A 22593-nucleotide genomic window follows, 5' to 3' on the forward strand; every position below is an offset into this window, starting at 1 on the left:
TATGTACATAGTTCCATGTATTCCATGTCATAAAAATGACCAATGGAAACAAATCAAGATATGACCTAAGTATGAATTATAATAGTCTGCATAAATTTCTTTGTAATAAGTTTCACTTCCAAATTTTCTATGATTCTGCAAGATTTTTATAGAGAAAAAAATAACATTATAAACATTAAAAATAAAATAGCCTTAGTTCTGCTCTTCAAGCAACTTATACCAATGAAAAGAGTCTGGTATTTGTGTGAGTTACTCTATCAGATAGTAAGTTTTCTGATTTTGTTTCAAGAATAGAAAAGAAGTTTTCTGGTTTTGTTTCAGGGATAAAAAACAAGTTTCACAATTCACTTAAACAGCTTGACATGACTAACTCAACATCCTGAACGAAGAAAGGAATGGGACCAGGTTCAGAGGGAGTCAGCCTAGGTGGGAGCAGTGGATAAGGAGCGGGGCAGTGGTAGATGCACCCACCTGCACCCCGTTCATGGACAGCAGCCAGTGATCTTGTCACTCATCTGCCTGAAAGCCTCCATTGGTTTCTTTCTAAATCATTGCTTCTCTTTAAGAGCAATGGCAAAAAAAAAATAGAGCTTAAGACTTTTTATAAACTGTTCTGTTTCTCAAATCCATAGAAAAAATTGATTTAAGAAAACTGTTAAAGACATGATTATTACAAACCTCTGATCAACTGAATGCACAATGACTTTTTTTTTTTTTTACTATAACTAGACCTAAAAATCAGTATGTAAGTCCCTTTGATCTAGATGCTTCTAATACTGACTACCTCAATAAGAGAGAACAGAAAGGGAGGATTATGCTTGGAGCTGACAAAGCAACAGTAGATATTTGATAAGCAGTTTTATTTATTATGTTCATACAGGCCAAAATGAGGAATAATGAACAAGAATAATCCAGGTCATATGTAAAAGGACTCTTAATACAGAAAGGCTTTTAGTGTGGAACATTATGATTCACTTCTTGTATACTTTAGTGACTTTATAATATTTATTTGCGTGTGTAGCAATTTAATTAAAAATAATACTAGCACATGACACAGAAAGAAATAACTACTACCAGAAGTTATAATATAAAAATTAAAGTGAACCCAACATTTTGTGTGTTATGTCTTCAGAATTATTGGGACCTCTTTATTTGCAAATATATACCTCCTTTCCATGTACATCACCAGCATCATTCTATACACAATAATCTGTAACTTGCCTCTGTAGTGAATAATAAGCTTTAGAAATGTCTCCTAGGCAGAATGTACCAGGTTACCTAGTTACATTTTTTAATGGCTGCCAGTATACTATCACATAGCTATTACTTAATGCATTTAACTAGTCCCAACTGATAAGCATTTAATGGGTTTTCAGTTTCTGAATACTGAAAGCAATAATTCATAATGCCTGTATGGATATGTGTGGTGTGTGTGTTTGTGGAGAGGATATCCTAAGGGACTTTTGTCCTTCTATCTGTTGAACAAATTCCCGGCAGTAAAATTATTGCAACAAAGACATACAGATTTTAAACTTGGAGGACATAGCTTTACTATCCTCCAAAGAGGCCAGACTAATTCACACTCTGGCACCCACAAAATCTTTGCCTCACAACTTGATTATCTAGAAGTATAGATTTTTATCTCTTTTCAGAGGAAGTTCCTTCTTTCATCTATATCTTTCTCTCCTCTCATCTATAACTAGATCTAAGCCTAGATCAATACAAGTGTTTCTATAGCTATAGATCAATATATTGCAGTGTCTATCTATCTATCTATATGTCTATAGCTATTATTTGTCCTAGCTCTACATACCAGGATAAAAAAGGTGACTAGATATACAGACATTGATATATAGATCTGTAAGATCTAAATCTAAATAGAGATAGGGACAGATGTGCCATTTTGTTAGTACTTTTGGCCATGTGTTTTTGAGGCAGTTTGTTATATATTCATAAGTGACCATGTAAATTGAGAAATTAGCCCTCTATTTATCATGCCTGTTGCCGATTGTTTTTCCGAACTTGCTGTTTTTGAATGTTTCTGGATTTCCTTCCAAACATAAAGGTTTTGTGGGGTTGTTTTTTTGTTTTGGTAGAGAAATTGATTGATCTTTTTCTCTATGGCTTTGGGGTTTTGTGTCCTACTTAAAGAGATTTTCCATAATCAAACACCACAAATATGATTATTGAAAAGACGTTAAAACAAAAATTCCAGGAGAGTTAAAACAATGGCCTGGAAACTTAAGTTTCTTCTGATAGGAACTGTAGTCAAAATTTATTGAAAATAAGCTTCATGCAACATGTGAGCTCAGACTTGATTCCCAATTAATACTGGACAGTAGTATGAAATGCCACTTAGATGCTTAATCTGAAGCTCCCAAATCCTCAACTCCTCAAAAACACACAGCTTTATACACGACGGGCATGTTCATGACTATATTGTTATGACACTGGGAAGATGGGTGGAAATACAACAACTGAAAGATACATATGTTTAAAATGGTCACTAGAGACATCATCTAAGATAAGTGATACAGAGGAGAGGACCATCAGCCAATCAAGGTTTTCACAAGAATAACAGTGGAGGTTGTTTATTCAGAACTGTGTGCATGTGTGTCCATGCACATGTGTATACATTTAGGTGTGGGTACAGTCTTCTTTGCCTACAGAGAGTACAGATGAAGTAGAGGAAGGGACTCTGAACATCATTTGTTGGGTTCTTTGTGGTACTCTAACACTTTCTAGCAAATTGATGGAGATAGGTTTTTAAAACATATCTTAAATGTGTATGTAAAAAATGAAAGTTAGCATATGCTGACCCACATTTTTCGGTGAAACACAAAATAATAAAAAATAACCTACTACCAACAAGTGCAGTTTACAGATCCAAAACATCTTGCTTTCAGAGTAATTCCCACTTCCAGAACCTGCTGCTACAACCAAATCATATAGTACTTGCTTAAAATTCAGATTCCCAGACCACAACCAGCTTTTATTTGAACACATAAGCATCAGCTTTTTAAAAGTGCTACCAATGATTCTAGTCTGGAGCTATAGCTCTTTAGAAAATGTAAGCCATTTTCTTGGAGATGATGCCAATCTTGTACTATTCACTGTCTTGTACATTACTTTCTCATCTTTCCTTTCTCCACGTTGGGAAGGTAACAGACACTACCTGGAAAACAAAAGCTCTATTGCCCCTGACATTAAGTCATACCATGGTGATAGTATACATAGGCAATGTGCACTCTTTCTGCTCAGAAAGGAGATGAGTAATTGTAGCAGGATAAATAGAAACTACAATAACCAAATGAAATCTTGGTCTCTAAAGGTCAAATTAACATTAATTCATGCTGATGTCAGACAAAAAAGTTCCAGTCCATCAGGTAGCCACTGAAAAATGAGAATGAAATATAATTTCCATTATGTGGAGTAAGAAAGTATCAAAAGACAGTTCAGCCAACTCTATCAATGCATTCTATTGAGTTCATCACTGTGTTTACGTTAAAAATGTTATTGGGTAAAATGTTTAAAAGTTCTTAAGCCTTTCTAATGTAATTTCAACAAGAATTTGTGGTTGTTACAGTACCCACAATTTAATTTTAGCCAGATGCTTTTCCCAATTTTTAAATTTATTTTTAGCCTACCACATGGCTTCAGTAGAAACTGAAAATGAGAGTTAGACACAGTTTTCATCACATATGCAGAGTGAAAATAGTAACACTTAGTGTATTTTGTGTAGATTATTTTTTTTTAGGAAAGCAAAAAAATGCACTGTGAAAAAATAAAGTTTAAGTAAGCTAAAGTTACCACCCAAAGTATCTGCGAGCATGTAAGAAAGGTCAAGATAAGCAACACAGTCATCTGCAGTAGTCTAAATATGCTAAGCAAAGTTTAGCAGCTTTTAATTGGGAGACTTTAAAGTGCTTTATCTAGAGTCAGCTGTCAATGAAACAGCATAAGTAGACCATTTTTAAAACTGTATTTGATGTGCCTCCCCTGGTGGCGCAGCGGTTGAGCGCTGGGCTGCGAAGCTGCCTGCAGCTTCTGCAGTGCCGGTTCCATCCCCAGCCACCAGCAAGGGTCCCACATGGTGGGCAGACCTCTCCTGCCATGCCCTCTGCTCCCTTCAGCAGGTGTATTTCGTCGGTCTGCCTGTTCTGTTCCCTGCGCTGGTAAATTCTCTCACCCTCCCATGCTTCTGGCTGTCCCCAGTGCTTGTACAAATAAATAAATAAATCTTAAAAAAAAAATGTATTTGCTGTATTGTCATAATAACTAGCCAAAAGTAAAAAATGCTTAAACTCTCTTTCACAAAAACACACACATCCAAAACATAGCCTCTGACTCTAAAGGGAAATAATAGGCTATGCATCTCTGATTTTGTTGGATTTCTTTGGTGTCAAATAGTATTAAGTGGATGTGTGAGCAGGTAGGTAAAACAAAAAAAATCAATACAGCTGAGTTATTCCATCTGTACTCTGAGAATTATTGTGAAGACCACCGTATTAAAACCTTGAAGTTAATTTATTTGCACTTCATTTAGAATAAAATCTGCAAATTCCAAAACCTGTATCCAGAGACCTTCTGCTATGCACTGAAATCACACTCAAAAGTTAATATCCCTTAAGCACATGTAGCAGGACTGGAGAGCAAAGACTTCATGGGAAAGTTATAAATAAAGATCAACTTACTGGAGATGTAGTTAATCGAAGAATAGTGCCATTTTTTATTTCATTGCGATTCTGGAAAAGAAAAAAAATTAAATTTTAAATGGATGTTTGGTAAAGAAGAGAACAAAGACAAATATAACATTGTAGACAATTCATATGATAAGCATTCTTATAATCAGTTTATTCTCACTTCAGTAATTTTTAATTATTTCTAAAAAAAACTTGAACATGGAACTCAGATCTTTTAATGTTATATCAAGTCACAGACAACATGCAACACCCTAAAATAAATGACTATAAACTTAAAGAATAGGAATATGGGGTCCAAAGAATAGCAAACAAAATATGTAATTTTATAAGGTTATTAAGGAAATATGCCCTAGCAACTCTAGTCCTGCATATACACCCAAGAGAAAATAAAACCTATGTCCACACAAACATATATATATATATATATATATATATATATGCTCATAGAAACATTATTTCTATTAGTTAAAAAGTAAAAATAACCCAAAAGTTCATCAACTGATGAGTGGAAAAACAAAATTTGGCATATCTATTCAATGGAACATTATTAAGCCATAAAATTGAGTGAAATACTGATACCTGCTACAACATTGATGAACCTTGAAAATATTATATAAAATAAAAGAATCCAGGCACAAATGCCACATTGGAAGATAAATTTTCTATCAGAACTAAATGCAAGGGGCAGAGACTTGGGTAAAATTAAACATTTGACACCCTGACTCCCATATTGACTCCTGAAATGAAGTAAAAGTTCTTCTAGAAAATGGTGTTGAGGACTTTTTTTTTAACAAAAGCAATATTCAAAGCAATATACAGATTCAATAGAATACCTATCAAAATTTCAGTGGCATTCTCCAAAGAAACAGAGAAAATATTACTGAAATTTTTATAGAAGATGCAGAATAGCCAAAGCAACCCTCACAAAAAGTATAGAGATATCACGGTCCAAAACTTCAAACAAAAAGTTATCAAAACAGTATTGTATTAGAATAAAAATAGACACAGAGACCAATGGGATAGACTAGAGAGTGCAGAAAGAAAGCCACACTTATATGGGCAGTTAATTTATGATAAAGGAACCATGAGTATACAATAGAGAACAGAATGGTCTTCAAATATGGTGTTTGAAAAATTGGACAGCCATGAGAAGTAAAAGAATGAGATCACTATCTCACACCATATACAAAAATCAATTCAAAATGGATTAAAGACTTGGATGTAAGTCCTGAAACCGTAAAATACATAGGAAAAAATTAGCAAAATATTCCACGGCATTAGTTTCAGTGATATCTTTGGGGGCTCTCCTAAAATGGTAGGGAAAACAAAAGCAAAAACAAATGATACTACATCAAACCAAAAAGCTTCTGTACAGTGAAAGAAACTATTATAGAACAAAGGCACTCTACTGAGCAGGAGGAGATATTTAAGAGGTTAATATCCAAGATCTCCAAAGAAATCAGACAACTCAATAAAAAGAAAATAGTTAACCCAATCAAAAAATGGGCAGAAGTGCTAAACAGATACTTCTCCAAAGAAAACATACAGATGGCCAACAGGCACATTAAGAAATGCTCATTATCACTTATTGGGAAATGCAAATCAAAACCAAATGAAATATCACCTCACACCTTTGAGAACAGTTCATAGCACAAAGACCAGAAACAACCATTGTTGGTGAGGGTATGGAGAAAAAGGAAGCTTTGTAAACTGTTGGTTAGAATCCAACCTGGTCCAACCCCTGTGGAATACAGTGTGGAGGTTTGTCAAAATATTAAAATTAATTCTACCATATTTTCCAGCAATTCTACTGTTAGATTTCTAGCTGAAGAATAAAAACACACTGATTAGAAGGGATATATGCATTCCTATGTTCACTGCAGCACTATTCACAAAAGCCAAGGTATGGAAACAACCTAAGTACCCAATGTCAGATGAGTCATTAAGAAAATGTGGCATATATATACACAGCTATAAAAATGGAATACTACTCAGCTATAAAAATGATGAAATCTTGCCATTTGGAACATAAATAGAACCTAGGGGATTATACTAAGCAAAGCAAGTTAGGAGAAAGACAAATAGTGGATGATTTTTCTCATATGTAGAATCTAAAGGAAGAGACAAAATCAAATGCTAGAAATCTAAACAACAGAATTGAGGTTATCAGGCAGACTAAAAGAATGGGTTGCTTAATGGACTATGTTAGAGTATCATGGATGCTTTTGTGGTGGGTGTTGTATTGTTAAATACATTTGATAAGGTGTGAACCTAAACCCATAAATCATATAAGGTGTTCACCAATGTTACCTTAATAAAAAATAGTACAATTTAAGTAAATAAATGCATGTAAAATATCAGTTGGGTTTGGAATTTTGTGATAATGTAAGAAAAAAGGCAAATCTAAGGCTATAAATATTAATTAGTGTTCTCTAAAGCAATCTACACATTACTTAGCCTGTACAGTTCTCAATCCCTCACTGATGAATTGTTAGAGGAAGGTTCTAGAATTTCTACTCCCACAGCAATTTCAAAGAAAAAGGCAATGTATTTGCCTTTAAGCAATCCCAAGAAAACAGATTTGTTTTGTTATTTAGCTGGTCTGTTATTTTGTTTGTTTAGTTGTTGGTTTTATTTTTCCTATAGTCCTTCCAAACCTGATTTTCCCCTCATATTAAATAAGTAAATCTGTGTCTACAATTTACTTAATTATAAATAGAGTACCAGCAAGTTTCTGACACTATGATCAACGGTTCATTAAAAAAAGAAAATAAGACATTGTTTGGTCTGCATAAGGTACTAATATGTAACCCTCTATTAAATTTGTTTGTCTTCTACTGGTTTTAACAGGTGCCTGTTAAAGTGTTTTAACATCTCTGAATTTAATAAAGTTTCAACATTCTTCCTGATAAAACCAACAACAAAAAAATGAAAGCAATAAAAGCATGCCAGACAGCCATCAAATTCTCACTCCATAACACCAGCTCTAAGCACTCAGCACGAGCTACTTAGCCACACTAAATTTTCTTTTCCCTAGAATGGGTGAAAGAGGTCATTGCTTAGGGAGGTGTAGTCAGAGCTGGAGGTGACATATATACTGTGCCTGGCCTGGAATTGGCTCAAGAATGAGAGCAACTACAGCAGTTACAAAGAGCAGTGCCCACGCCTCCGCCCTGGGTTTTTGCAGGTGACAGCCCATTTGTCTTCCCTCTCTTCCATTCTCCTAGGAAAAAAAATTAATCAATGTTTTTTATTTGTGAATAAAGGCAGAAAAGTCAAAAAGCTACTAATATAGACATTAAAAACTGTAAGTCTCCTCTCCCAAAGCATAGATTAAACTCAAAGGGAAACACACCTCTCCCTCACAGTCTATATTCTATCAGGAAAATGAATACCTCTTTGATTGAGGGCTGACTCTTTTTGCTTACTAAGGAATGCTGAGCTTGGAATGTAAAGTTCGTTAACAAAGGAAAAAAGCTTGTAATTGCTCTGATTTCATAAATCCCATGCAGGTAGTGTAGAGCGCAACTTAAAAGCAGAAATTCCATATACAATGATCAAGATATGACCCACATTTCACTGTCTACCTGGTCTCCAGATAGGACTATGTGGGTATGGCCTGAATTACACTTTCTATCTGGGGAAACTGGGGCAAAGGGTATAGGATGCATATCTACTTAAAAGGTAAACTGACTGTTAGCCATTTAAACAGGGGAAGAACCATGAATAAATGGGGTGAAATTCTGGCTCTGATTTGCTGTTAATGAATGTGGCTTCTCTGGCCAGGCAGGTTTAGCAATGTGGAAGCCATATCTTAATGCCTAATGTTCTGTTCCATAAGCCATAAGGAGAATAATAAGGGTCATGGTTTGTGAATGAGAGAAGTATATATTACTTCATTAGAAAGTTGTGCCATTTTTCTGGGCTGAGAACAGAATTTATCCACCCTACCCTCACACTAAGTTGAACCTGAAAACCTACAGTTTAGTATCTATAATCATAGGACTTTGGACTGTTATTTTTTAATCTTGATTAATCTTCATTTTTTAATTTATTTATATACATATATATTACATCATTGTTCATTTTTGTACAATGTATGCTTGTATGTTTTCTCCTTTTAGGTGTATTCCACATAAAATTCCCATTACCAATTCACCCGTGAACCATCACCATAATCCCATGTGCTCTTCTCTCCCATTTTGATTCCTCTACCTCCCCCTCCCTTGTAGAATGTCTAATTTATAGTTGCCTGCACTCTGTATAGTTTCTTGGCACTATTTTTTTTAATTTATTATTGTTTTTTTTTCCCCTGATCCCTTATTTGCTTCCCTTATTCCTCCTATAAGTGAAACCATGAACATTTTCTTTTTCCTTCTGGCTTTTCTTCACTGAACATAACCCTTCTATCTCTTCATCCATGTTGCTGAAAATGGCATGAGTTTTTTGATTGTTGAATAGTATTACATTGTGTGTATATACCACATCTTCTTGATCTAGTCATCTATTGTGGGGCATTTGGGTTGTTTCCATTTCTTACCTATTGTAAATTGTGCTGCAGTAAACATAGGGGTGCAGGTATCCTTTTGAATTAATGTTATTGTGTCCTTTGGGTAGATTCCTAAGAGTGGAATTGCTGGGTCATAAGGTAGCTCTATTTTTAGTAGTTTGAGAAACCTCCACACAGCTTTCCATAGTGGTTGGACCAGTTTGCATTCCCACTAGCATTGTAGGAGAATTCTTTTTTCTCCATATCCTTGCCAACATTTGTTGTTGCCTGTTTTTTTAATATTTGCCATTCTCACTGGTGTAAAGTGGTATCTCATTGTGGTTTTGATTTGCATTTCCCTGATTATAAGAGATGCTAAACATTTTTATCATATACCTATTGGCCATTTGCATTCCTCTTTGTAGAAATGTCTTTTTAACTCTTCTGCCCATTTTTTGACTGGAATGTTTACTTTGTTTTTGCTGAATCATGTGAGCTCTTTGTAGATCTTTGTAATCAGTCCCTACCAGTAGTATTGTGTGCAAAAATTTTCTCCCAATCTGGTGTCTCTTTGTTTTCATTAGTGTCTCTTTTGCTGTACAGAAGCTTTTTAGTTTGATGTAATCCCAGCTGTTTATCTTTTCCTTCACTTTCTTTGCTTTGGGAGATGTGTCTTTAAAGCTGTTACTGATATATATATATATATATATATATATATATATATATATATCATGTAGCGTTTTGCCTATATTTTCTTCTATATTTAGTATGGTTTCAGGTTTCATGTTCAATTCTTTTATCCATTTTGAGTTGTTTTTTGTGCATGGTGTGAGGTCGTAATCAGCTTCATTCTTTTGCATGTAGCAGTACAGTTTTCCCAGCACCATTTATTGAACAAACTGTCCTTGTTCCATTTCATCTTCTTTGCTCCTTTGTCAAAGATTAGTTGTCCATAAATATGTGAGTTTATGTCTGGGTTTTCTATTTGATTACATTGGTCCACATGTGGCCTCTTTTTTTTTTTTTTTTTTTTTCAGGAATCTTCTGCAATGGTAATGGTGTGACTATACATTACTACATTTCCTGTAAGACTCATAAAACATTTCAGAGGAAACCATCAACTGATTTCACCCTAAAATTCTTTGAACCTCTCATCTCAAAATTCTATGCTGATTCCAATAATCTTGGACTACTGTATCATGAGTTATACATGATTTGAAAGATACATCTAAGTCAAACTTCCAAATTTCAGTCAGTTCTTATCTTATCGTCTATGACGGTCTTTTGGCAGGTCAACCTGACTAAGCTATAGTCTCTAGTTATTCAAACATTAACCTGGGTATTACTATGAAAGTACTTTTGCAGATGTGATTAAAATCCCTAATCAGTTCACTTTAAGTAAAAGAAAATGTTCTAGGTAATCTGGGTGGGCCTTTGTCATATATTCAAAGTCCTTGAAAGTAGAGCTGATATTCCCTGAAGTGGAAGAAATTCAACCAGTGGGTAGTAGATTAGGCCTTGCCCAGATTTACAGCCTATTCTTCCTGAAGCCTTGTCCTATGGATTTTGAATTTGAATAGCCAGGTTTTGTAATAAATCTCAGCATATCTATTATACATCTCTGCTTGAACCCAGATCAGTATACCTCCACTCCCTGAGATGCTGCAAAGCTTTGCATAGCGTAGTTCTCCCTTACTGTGGTGAGCGATACACTGGCAGCTCTGTCTCATCAACAGATAAGCTGAATTGATGACCCTTAGGAAGCAGCTTCCCACAAGGAAAATCCAGCAGCATTCAATTAAGTCTGGGTTGCCTTTCTTGAACTAAGCAAGGAACACCACTAAATGACATATAAAAGTCTGTGGAAAAGGAAAGGAAAAAAAAAAGGCAGCCCACCCACCATAATATGGAATGGAAGAGCCTACAAAAATGCCCTAAGTCCCTCTCTGTAAAATTAGTCTTTAAGCCTCCATTTTTCATATGTTTTTCAGACCATCTGCTTTAGAATGATCATGAATGTGTACTGAAATACAGATTTCTAGGGCTTCCATTCCAAAGCCACTGACTCCCACTCCATGGCTGCTGCATTTTCACTACAATCCCAAGTAATTCTGAACCAGAATATACTTTAGAATCATCCCAGTCTAATTCATAAGACCACCCAGCACATTTAGAGTAAGTAATCTGAATTTCAAGGTAATAAGGTGTGCAGCAAACTAGTTAATGCCAAGCCTTCAAAAATAAAGAAGCAGAATGAACATTTCTGCAGGGATGTCCTGACTGTACACAGTATACAAGAAGAATGACAAGTGGCCCTGTGAAAGCCAGCTAAAGGTCTGCTGTCCTATTTGCTCATACCCAACAGTTCCAGACTGTGCTAGCTTCTGACATTCACAGGCGTCTCGATGGGATGTCTTTGTGTTCCTTCACAGAACTAGCTCAGCAACTCAGTCTCTGTGTGGATTGGATAATAAGATCCTGCAGAAAAATGTCACTGTTGTGACATAGCTTTCCCTTTGAAATTTGTTTTTCTCAGTATGCCAAATTTCTATCTAGACAAACAAATGAAGAATTACTCCCTGGTCAAAAATTCAAATTCTATCACTCTTGTTATTTAGTAAAGAAAATAGAAGGTCAGAGGGGAGGAGACATTTATCACCCTAGATGGGCAGGCCCTGGAGGGCAGGCAGCTGCAGGGCCTCCTCCTTGGCACTATCTCCTCCTCACACTTGGTATCTATGTATCCTTGCTATATGAGGAGGCTCTTACTTTGGATGTATTATTACAAAGAAATTCCATTTTACAGTTTTATTGCTCAGTCACCACACAAATAAGGGATTTTGCATGTAAACCTGATGCCTTTTATCCTTTGTGTGTCCATTTGCTTGATCTTCAAATCTTCGGGCTGAAGGAAATAGCTGAGGACAATATATAATACACTGGTTGCTAGGTTACAGAGCAATGCTTCTAGACAGAGGACTATGAATTTCTAGCATTGAGGAGATATGTTTAAAATACCCTATAATAAAATCTGAAGCCCCAAAAAACAGGAAAAAAAGACAGACTGGGAAATGGAGGTGAGGGAGAAAGTTAAGGAAGAAAAGGTAGCATACTTTTTAGATGCAAAATTTCCATAACTAATGTTCTGGCTTTCTCTAGGCTTGCTGACCATCAGGGAAGAGAGCCCCACCACCCCACCCTTCAATATGACTTCAGCAATTCATCTCCACTTATTAAAGGAGTTTTAGTTTGATTTTTTCCTACTCTTTTCTTATGATCCTAACAGGATTCTATTATCAGTAGGTTGTCTTTCTTTAATCATTTTATATTTCCCAGCACCTATATATCCCTTACAGAACTCTCAAAATCAAAAGAAGAAAGAATAAGACATGTATTAAGAAAAATATCTGCTAAAACTTTATGGTCCATAAATACAGATCATGAAGCTAGAGGCTCTGTTTCACAGCAGCTGTTTGCTCTCTTTCTCTCTGGAATAAGATCTGAGTCAAAGGAGTGGAGAGAAGTGAACAGACAACTAGCGGGGGCAGTGAAGGGGGGGGGCTAGATTTTCTAGGGAATCTACTGGGATCTAGTGATCCCAAATGGAGGAGTATGAGCAAACTGCCTATACGCCTCAAGATTTAATCCACAACCACTTGAAGAAGAGAGACAAAGAGTAATATATTTTTTTCTGGAGAACATGCTTATCTTAAAGGAATATGTACTATTATACATTCACTATTGCTTAAAAAGAGGTATCTTTTTAGAAGTCAGGAAATTACTCACTTCTCTAGACAGTTTCTCATGGCAGGTATAAACATACACCTAACTTCAACTGGTGTCCCAGTCCCAGAAACAAAGGTCATGTCCATTTATGCCTAATATCCTAGGACAAGAATTGACTGAGTCTAATTTGTTAAGCAATGGAAGGTCATTGTTTAGATGTGAGTCTTAGATTCTGTCTTGAAGTGAGAAGCCAGGCCTCTTTAAGCACAGAAGTTGAGGGTCACAATTTTGCCATCTAGTATGTGGGACCTCTATAAGCATCAGGGTGATAGAAACATGTATTTGTGAAATCTCTCATCATAGGTCCTGTGCTGGGAGAACATTTAAGGGTGAAATGGACCAACATGGGCCTGAGACACTGGGAATTGCAGTGACCTAGAAGGAATAAAGCCCCAGGTTGGACAAGGTCAACTAACTCCCTGAGTGGCCTTGGACAAGTAAATTTGCTTCAGTTTGCTCATCAACAGAACAGAGGCAAAGGGCCCAGTCAGACTACAGGCTCCAAACTCGGCACTGCTGGCATTTCCAGTGTCCAAGTTAATCCAATGGATGAAGCCAAGCTCCAAAAAGCTAAAAAATGTTAAGTCCCATAGTAAAACCATATGCCTTTGTTCTCATATATAACCTGAAGGAGAGTAGATAGGGACAAATTTTTGGTGGATGACTTTGTTATGTTAAACAAAAGACTTTATAAGTGCTCAAAATAAAATTCTATGACTTTCCCCCAAGGAAACATCAGAGATGCATACATTTTATTGAAAAAAAAATGTCCACTGAAGCTCTGTTTATAACAGAGGAAAAAACTAAATGCAAATCTGAGCATTTTAGTTACTTATTGTCTCTCAATTCGAAACCATCTACTTGGTACAACTGGAACTGAGCCCAATCAGCCTTTCCACTCATCTGGGAATGAGGTTCTTTTGGGTCTCCCTAGTGGCACAAGGGGTTAAGATGCAACCTGGGAAGCTGTTCGCAGCCACTGCAGCAGGAGTTCGATCCCGGCCAGGGAGCTACCCACAGGGTGGAACAGACCTCTCCTGACTTGCCCGCTGCTCCCCTCAGCAGTGTATTTCAGTCGATCCGCCACCTGTTCTGTTACCTACTCCTCTCAGCCCCACATCTCTAGCCTGTACCCCAGTTCTTATATGCATAAATAAATAAATCTTTAAAAAAAATGAGGTTCTTTATTGGAGTCACCATTACTTTCATTTAATGCAGGAGCCTTTGGTTGTCTTGCACCCTCAGGCCCTACTCCCCTGCCAGAGGTCATTTGTATAAGAAGCTCTACCTATTCAACCTTCCAGCAGTAGATATATTCCTAGAGTTCACCACAGACATACATCCCTCCCAGGGTAGTGATGTCCTTGGAGTAGCCTCCTTGAAGAGCCTTGCGGGTAGAGAGGCCCTATCCTGGTCTTTACTTCTTTTAAAGTGTTCATTCCTCCTCAGACTCAAGACCACAGCTACTTTGCCACATCTGCTTCTTTTGGATCCAGCAGAGTCCTCTTTTATCCCTTTACTTGGAGTTAAAGAGTTCTCACTATTTATCAAATTTTTAAATAAAATTTCCCTGTTCAAGTAATGGCATGGTTTCTGTATCTTGATTGATGAACCAAATTTTCCAAATGACTCTGAACATAAATGAAAAAAATTAAAATATGGCAAATCAGGCCAATGATACATAATAGAGCCATTAAGGTATGGTATAAAATAATGTTTAATGGTATGCAATCAAGTCACTCTGTTTTGTGAAATGACAAATGTAGCTTGCAAAAAAGTATTGTAGTAAGAGTTCAGATTCATGGAATACTCTGTGTGTGTGTGTGTGTGTGTGCACTGAAAAAATACTGGTACCCATGCAAGTAATGTACACAATGCCCTTCACTTGTAATATGTGAAAGAAAGAAAGAAAGAAAGCGAGAAAGAAAAATGCCTAACATTGTGGGTATTTGTCCAACCATCCAGTGAAGATTATCTGTGTTTAAAATAGAAAGCGACTTTCCTGGTTTTGGGCAGAAGGGAGCTGCTCAAGTTGGGGTGAACCACGTCAAATAGGCCTTCTGCCACCTCATGTTTTCATCCATTTGAGATAGAGATTTGATTGCCAGACCTTTTCACTGCCATCAATTTTAACCTACTCAACAATCAAATGACATGTGCAAATGTTTAAACCTAAGTTGTGATAGGCAAGTTAGAACCTGTGGTCTCAGAAAACCACAAAGTGCTGGAAAGAAGAGCTGCACTTACAGGAAAGAAGCTTGTGCTTTCAAAAAAAAAAAAAACAAAAACAAAAAACAGTTTTAAAGGGCCATTCCAGTGGCCTTGGCAGGGATAACTAAGAATGCTGCTATAGCTGGGAAAATATCAACTCTGTGGCCTATTGCAGTCAAAACCATTGCAAACAACAGCCTATGATGAGAAAAAGAGATATAAACTTTATAAAGTAGAAGGTTCTGGTACAAAGTGGGAAGGAGGAGTTTCAAATTTACTGGCTGACTTCAAAGAGGCAACGTGCTGTCCCATGGAGACATGGATATAACTTGCTCTGGTGTAAGACACCCAGACCCTGGGTTCAGACAGAACTGATTCAAACCTTGGCCTCACTACGAATTTTGTCATCTGAGCATTGTAGGTGCTCGCTGAATATTTGATAAATAAATCCATGGGCATGACACTGCGTCTAGGCCTCCCTTCCCTTGCCTTTATATGAAGACAGTTACACCTACACCATACACATACAGTATTGTCCTGTAGATTACATTAGATAGTGGAATAAAGCTTCTGCCTGGCACATGGTAAAGTCCTAGTACATTGTTTTTAAAAAGGCGGCAACTTCAATACTGGTTCTTAAAATAAGGAAAATCTGTCACACAAAAAAAATGGGAAGGAGAATCTCAGAGACAGGAAACACAGGTCAGTCTGTGCAGGGATTTTTTCTTTTCTTTTTCTTTTTCCCCCCGGTAATGGATATTTTAGTGATGTCAATGGATTTCTGAGTAATGTTTTTAAGTATATAAAATAAAACAGCCAAACTTGTAAAGAAATCAACATAATTCAAATTTTTTAAAAATTTATCTGTGTAATATACATGCCACTTTCTCAGTACAAGTGTCAGTTCTTTTCCCAGAAAGAGCCAGATAATATTTTAAATATAAGGGCCAGAAGGCATCTGTTGCAACTATGATACTGCATTCCAATAAATCTTATTTACAGAAACAGGAGGCAGTCAGGATTTGGCCCACAGGACCAAATAGGGGTTTATTAACCCCTATATTAATGCATGAATTAACAAGATGTATTATTAATGTATATTAGGTATAATAATCAGAAATGGAATTCTGAGATCACTATAGTAATAGTACTAAATGGAAGTATATAAAATTTCTACTAGTATGACAGCATAGATACAGCTTATACTAGTATGACTTGTTGCCTGTATTCATGACTGAAGTCATGCAAAATTTACAGTTTCATACAGTTGCACTGGCCTTGCTATACAAATTCAGGGAGCCCAGATTTAAAAGTGGGTTTTCAACTGTGCTTAAAAGAAAATTCAAATTCCTCCCATGGTTTTAGAAGACTCAGTCTGATGTGGACCAGTGAACATCTACAATCATATCTGCTACTCCTCCAACCCCTGATCACTCTCCTGTTCCCTTTCATGCCCTACCACACCAAGCTCTTTACACTTCAGGATTTTTGCACTGACTCTTCCTTGACAGCAATTTTGACCAAAGCCATAGATGTACATCTTGCAAAAAGATGTATATTGCCCAGAATCACAATGTGAAGACCCAGAACCCAGACATTAACTTCGAATAACAGAAATCCTAACAGCTGAATTTCTGCCTTAAAGTGGGGTTTTGATTTTGTGTCTGGGGCTCACATAGCTGAGGGATAAAGGCTTACCCATTCATCTGTAGCCTTGTATTTACATAGTATTTATACATTTGATAAGATCTTATATAAGGCCAGATTTATATCTGATTATTTGTAAACTCAAGTCAAGTCAAGACACATTTCTGACCCACTTGACCCTATATTTTATGCTGTCCTAACCAATGAAACCTCAACAGCAACACCTACCACACTCTGCTCCATATATTTATCATGCTATCCCACTTATTTTCTTCATAGCAGTCACCCCAATCTGAAAATAGCTTGCTCATTTTTTTTTTTAATTTCCTCTCTCTACACTCACAAGTACATAAACATAAGAAGAGTGGGTATCTTTGTATTTTGTTCTTCATCAGTACCTAGTATAGAACAGGCCTAGTATAGAACAAGTGTTCAATAGATACTTTTGGAATGAATGAAATGGATATTTTAGTTATAATAGGTCCTAAAGTAACCATTAAACAAATCTATAAACTAAAGCTAACTGGCCACTTAGGTCTTCAAACACAGAAATATAGTTCTTTCTTCCTCTCACAATGCAAATAAATCTCATACCATCTTTCCTTCCCTTTTCTATTGTACAGCCTTCATAAATGGGTATTTATTTTATTTACGATGCAAATAAATGGTTACTTATTTCATGCCTACCATGATGCACATATATCATTAAACACTTTTTAAAAGAGGGAATGAAGATGTGTTTGATCATGTTTCATCATTCAGTGTGTCCAAAATTAGTTTCAGATGGAAAGAGTGAACATCCCACCGTACTATGCTCCTAAACAACAGTGGTAAGTGGCTGTGGCACAGGAGTGAAATTGTAAGGGTGCCAGACATTCACAGTCACTGAGCTTTGAGGCTCACAACACCACTTAGAGCCACCCTAAGAAATTTGCCATTGCGGCTGTAAGAGGAAGTAAGACCCTGTTATAAGAAGAGGCCAAACAGGAGCTCTACAAAAACAGGACTTGGACTCAGTGCTGAAAGTGGAAGTACACAACAATACAAAACAGAGAGAATGGGCTTTGAATTAAATCCCTCTAGAGGTTCCTTCCTTGTATTTCCTCTCTTCCTCCTCCCTGAACCAGGATAAAAATTAGAGTTTAAATACATTTTTCTAGCAGATTAGCAGGGCCTAACTTTAGCAGGGTCAAAACTTTAAAAGTAATGTAAATTCTTCTGTATCTTAACTTTTCTTGTCCTTTCGTACTGAAGGATCTACACTGCACTTAGACGTGCAGGCAATGTCTCAAGAAGCTGTGTTGTCAGAAGCAGCATCCCTACATTCACCAAAGCATTAGTGAGGTAGCAAAGAATAAAATGGCCAAGTTACTTTCAATTAGGACAGTGTTTTCCTTAAAAGTTGATGCAAAGATAACTGCAAAGAAAGTAATTCTTTTATAGGCTTATTCTCTATCATGAATGTGTCTATCCAAATGAATTAACTGATTGTTATGAATGGATATCTACTTGGTAAATTAAATGCCTTTTTCACATCAAGACTCAAAGTAGATTTTGGCTTTTCATTACAAAAAAAAAATCTAGCTAAACAAGATTACATACATCAAAGAACATTAGCTGATTTTAAAGGAGAGACTTTTCGGAAAATGTAAAGATTTAGTTAAAACTGAGTTACTATCCAGGTTGCACAATTAGATTCAACTTATTTAATATTTCTGATTCTTAATACTGTAAATCCTAAGGGGAAAAGATAGAAAATGTACTGACAATTACATTTCTGTATTTGTAGATATTACTTAAGCTCAATATAATGCCCGTACATACAAAAATCCAATAAAGGATACATAACTAGTTCTAAACAATTGCAGTGCTTAAAAACAGATGCAATTTACGATGGATGCAAAGTTATGAAGTACCTAGGCATTAACTTACTAAATACACACAAGAACTTTAGGGGAGAAATTACAGAACCTTATTGAAAAATGTTAAAGACACTTCTGATAAATAAAAAAAGCTATCTTTTCTTTATGGAGGGAATAGACAGTATCCTAAAGATAAAAATTTCCCCCAAAATTAACCCATAAATTAATTCAGTTTTAGTCAAAATCTTCATGGGATTTGATAAGCTGATGCTAAAATTCATAAAGCAGAATAAAAGACTTTGGCTAGACAGAGTGATTTTGATAAAGGAAATGAAGACATTCATTTTACTAGATATTAAGTCTTGTTACTAAGATGTAAATGATCAAAGAATTATGGTAATGCAACAAACCAGAGTGCCACACAGACACTTAAATTTATGAAAAACTGACATATGACAGAGGTGATAATGCAAATCATGGAAGTGGGAATATGGGAAATGAATTATTCAATAAATGGTACAAGGGCAAAAAAAAATAAAATAGGATCCTTAGTTTCAACACACACACACACACTTTCAAATGGATTAATGATTTTTATAAAAATCAAGACTTTCTGTATTTTGAAATTAAACACAAGAGAATACCTTTACACTATATTACTGTGAAAATACTTTTAAACAAGACAAAAAGTCCAAGCAATAAAAGAAATATGAGTTTGATCATATTAAATGGCTTTATTAACTTCTGTTTGAAAATAGGCACCAAAGAAAAGTAAACAACTAGCTATGAACTAAGTGGAGAATATAAAAATGAATTTGTGTCTATATTCTATAAATAACTTCCATAAATCAATGAGAATAAAATGCACTGGATCCCACTGGATGAAGAATGAGTAATCAACTTGCAGAAGGAAATCTGAGTAGATAATAAGCATAGGAAATATACTCAGCCTTCACTAATAAGAAAAGGAAAATTAAAGCCACAATAAGTCCCATGCCACACCCATCTGGTGTGACAGATGGATTGTGACAGCAGTACTGTTTGGGAGGAAGGGAATAAGAACTCTACATTGTGGGTGGGACTAGGCTGGTAGCACCACTTAGGAAAGCAGTTTGGTAATTCCTATTTACAAAGCTGATGGAGGGAAAAACCCAGTAGCATTTTATGTACATTCTATTCTAGAGAAAATTTCAAACAGGGTCACATGAATAGAGATATTCATTATAGTCATATTATTTATGACACCAAAAGTGGGAAAACCACTACTTATCAGTAGAAAAATGGTAAACTGTGTTTTATTTCATGCCATGGGATATTATACATAAATTACCTCAAAGATATAACTTGGAAAAAAAAATAAATTGCAAAAGGTTACCTATAGTATGATACAAATAATTTAAATTTTAAAACAATTTCTCTGTATTATTTGTGTATATACATACATGTACAAAAACCTATAAAACATTCATGAGAATAATATATATCAATTTCAGACTAGTAGTTACCTCTAGGGAGATAGGAATCGAAAGACAAACAGGAAAAAATGATGGAACATGGCTTTTGGCTGGACTTGCAATTTTTCAAAGATGATTTGAAGCAACAGTCAAAATGTTAACATGCATTAACATCTAAATGGTTGGATATATTGGTTATAGTTGTATAATTTTCTATATATTTGAAATATTGCATGATCAAGAAATTTTAAATTACTATCTAAGTGCATTCTCTTTTTTTAAAAACAATATCACTAGCATCGAATTTATCTGTCTGAATAAAAGTGGTAGTTGGATTTCTTACATCTATGCATTACTTGATAATGAAAGAACAATTAAAGATAAATATATATTTAAAAACAATGTGCTGACTATAAACTAGTCTTGCACAATCCTGCTCTTCTTCTCCCTGCCAACAGTTATATTTTAAAACAACCAAACTATAGTCTTTTTAAAAAGTGCCTATTAGTCAAGCCACTGGTTTTCAAATAATGGAACCCTTTTGTTCCAGACTGGGGGAAAAATCCCTCAGATGATGCCTCAGAACCTAAAGTAGACAAAGAAGTATTATAGTAATATTAATATGTTTTATAAACTTAGCTTTGTAAGTATGCATTGTATTAAGGTAATCAGCAGGAATAATGAGATTTTATTAACATAAAATTCAATATCTGGTGTTAGAGATCATCATTACAATAATATAACAAGCTTCCACATTCAATTTGCTTTATGTTTTGTTGACTGAATCGTTGTGGAACAAATCTGGATACATTCACATAGCGTGCTGATTTCCTATTGCTGCGTAAGAAAGAACCACAACCTTGGGAGCTTAGGTCAACATAAATATATTACAACACAGTTTCTGTGGGTCAGGAGTTTAGCACAGTTTATATGAATACTCCACTCAGGGTCCCAAAGTGAATTCAAGGTGTCCATTGGTTACATACTTATTTGCAACTCAGAGGACACTTTCAAATCATTCTGAGTGTTGAAGAATTTGTTTCTTTATGGTTGTATGACAGAGATCCCTCTTTCCCTATTTCTAGCCAGCTGTTGATCAAAGATCCTCTCAGCAACAAGAGATTGTGCTCAGGTCCTCATAATCTTCTCTTTTTCTCAAGGCCATCAGGGGCATCTCTTTAATAATTCACCTTCTATTAAAGAGACTATCCAATCATGTCAAGCCCACCAGGATACTGTCTTTTGATTAATCCAAAATTAACCCAAAGTCAAGTGATTAAGGACATTAACTGCACCTGCAAACCCTCTTGGCATACAATGTAGAGTAATCACAGGAGTGACATCCCATCATAGTCACAGACCCCACTCAAGGGGAGGAAATAACACTTGGGAGTGGGAATCATGGGGGTCATATTAGAATTCTGCCACACTTATACGTAACTATCAATGGCAACAATTTTTAAGAACTTATTTTGAAATATCAGGAGTTTTTCAGATGCTTGGAAAAGGACACTTTACAATAGGACACTTTACAAATCTGTATAACTAGTATCTAATTTCAGCTTTCCATTATAATAATAAAAACTGGAAGTCATATAAAAAAGGACACAAAACATGTAGAACATAATAAAATAAGGTTTTTACCTGTTATTGGATATCTGACAAGCCCCTAAACCAATAAGCCTAAACTTCCCCTGATCTTATTTGAGCCAAGCACACAGGTGCAGCAACAGTAAAGTTGCTTAGATGGTTTTGCTTGAGTGGGTGGATTCATGCCTGATTTAAAATAAAACAGTACAATCTTCCCAGTAAAAGACACATTTATAAGAAGTGCAAATATATGCACAGGGATTGAGGAAATGAAATGCTTCATATTGAGGTCTGCTTGAAGTCAACTTAATTTGGCAGCTTAGGTTAATAATAATGAAGCTATTATTTCAGTTTATGTTGATTTTTGTTCATATTTAAATAGTTCAAAATAATATTTTAAAGTCTGTCTAAATCAAATGCTTCTGTAATTCCTGAATCATCCCTGAAAGTCACTGATGTGGAATTTTCTTCACCCTAACACAGAGCACCTTGATTTCAATTCCAAATTTGATACTCGACAGCTGTGCGACCCAGAATTCTGAAAACCTAGGAACTCTGAGACCCTAAATTCTTATATGAAATAACCCATGAAAATGCCTGGCATCTAGCAGGGTCTTCAATAAACAGTAGCTGCACAAGCCATGATGTTGCAGTTCCTTTGACTCATTATTCAACTTCTATTGACATTTTAAAGAAATAAAGAATTACACAAAATTCAGTTTAAAGAACAGACAGTTTAGCACTATAGAAAAAGAGAAGTAGAGAGAAAGAAAACAATCTAAAAGTCCAAACAGCCACACATAAAGGAATGAATTTGAATTACTCTCTCATTCCATATACAAAAATGAATT

General features: G+C 35.6%; 1 protein-coding gene across 5 annotated transcripts in view; it reads right to left on the reverse strand.

Annotated features, from left to right (window-relative positions):
- ELMO1 (engulfment and cell motility 1) overlaps positions 1-22593 on the reverse strand; it is a 521159-nt gene that overhangs the window by 352749 nt on the left and 145817 nt on the right. For all 5 annotated transcript variants that reach the window (XM_054692471.1, XM_037510310.2, XM_054692473.1 and 2 more), the window contains exon 5: positions 4695-4745. In XM_054692471.1, the coding sequence (XP_054548446.1) occupies positions 4695-4745 (51 nt within the window). The remainder of the gene's footprint in view (positions 1-4694; positions 4746-22593) is intronic.

The sequence above is a fragment of the Talpa occidentalis genome, unplaced genomic scaffold (assembly GCF_014898055.3).
Source record: "Talpa occidentalis isolate TD23 unplaced genomic scaffold, MPIMG_talOcc4v2.1, whole genome shotgun sequence".
NCBI classification, from domain to species: Eukaryota; Metazoa; Chordata; class Mammalia; order Eulipotyphla; family Talpidae; genus Talpa; species Talpa occidentalis.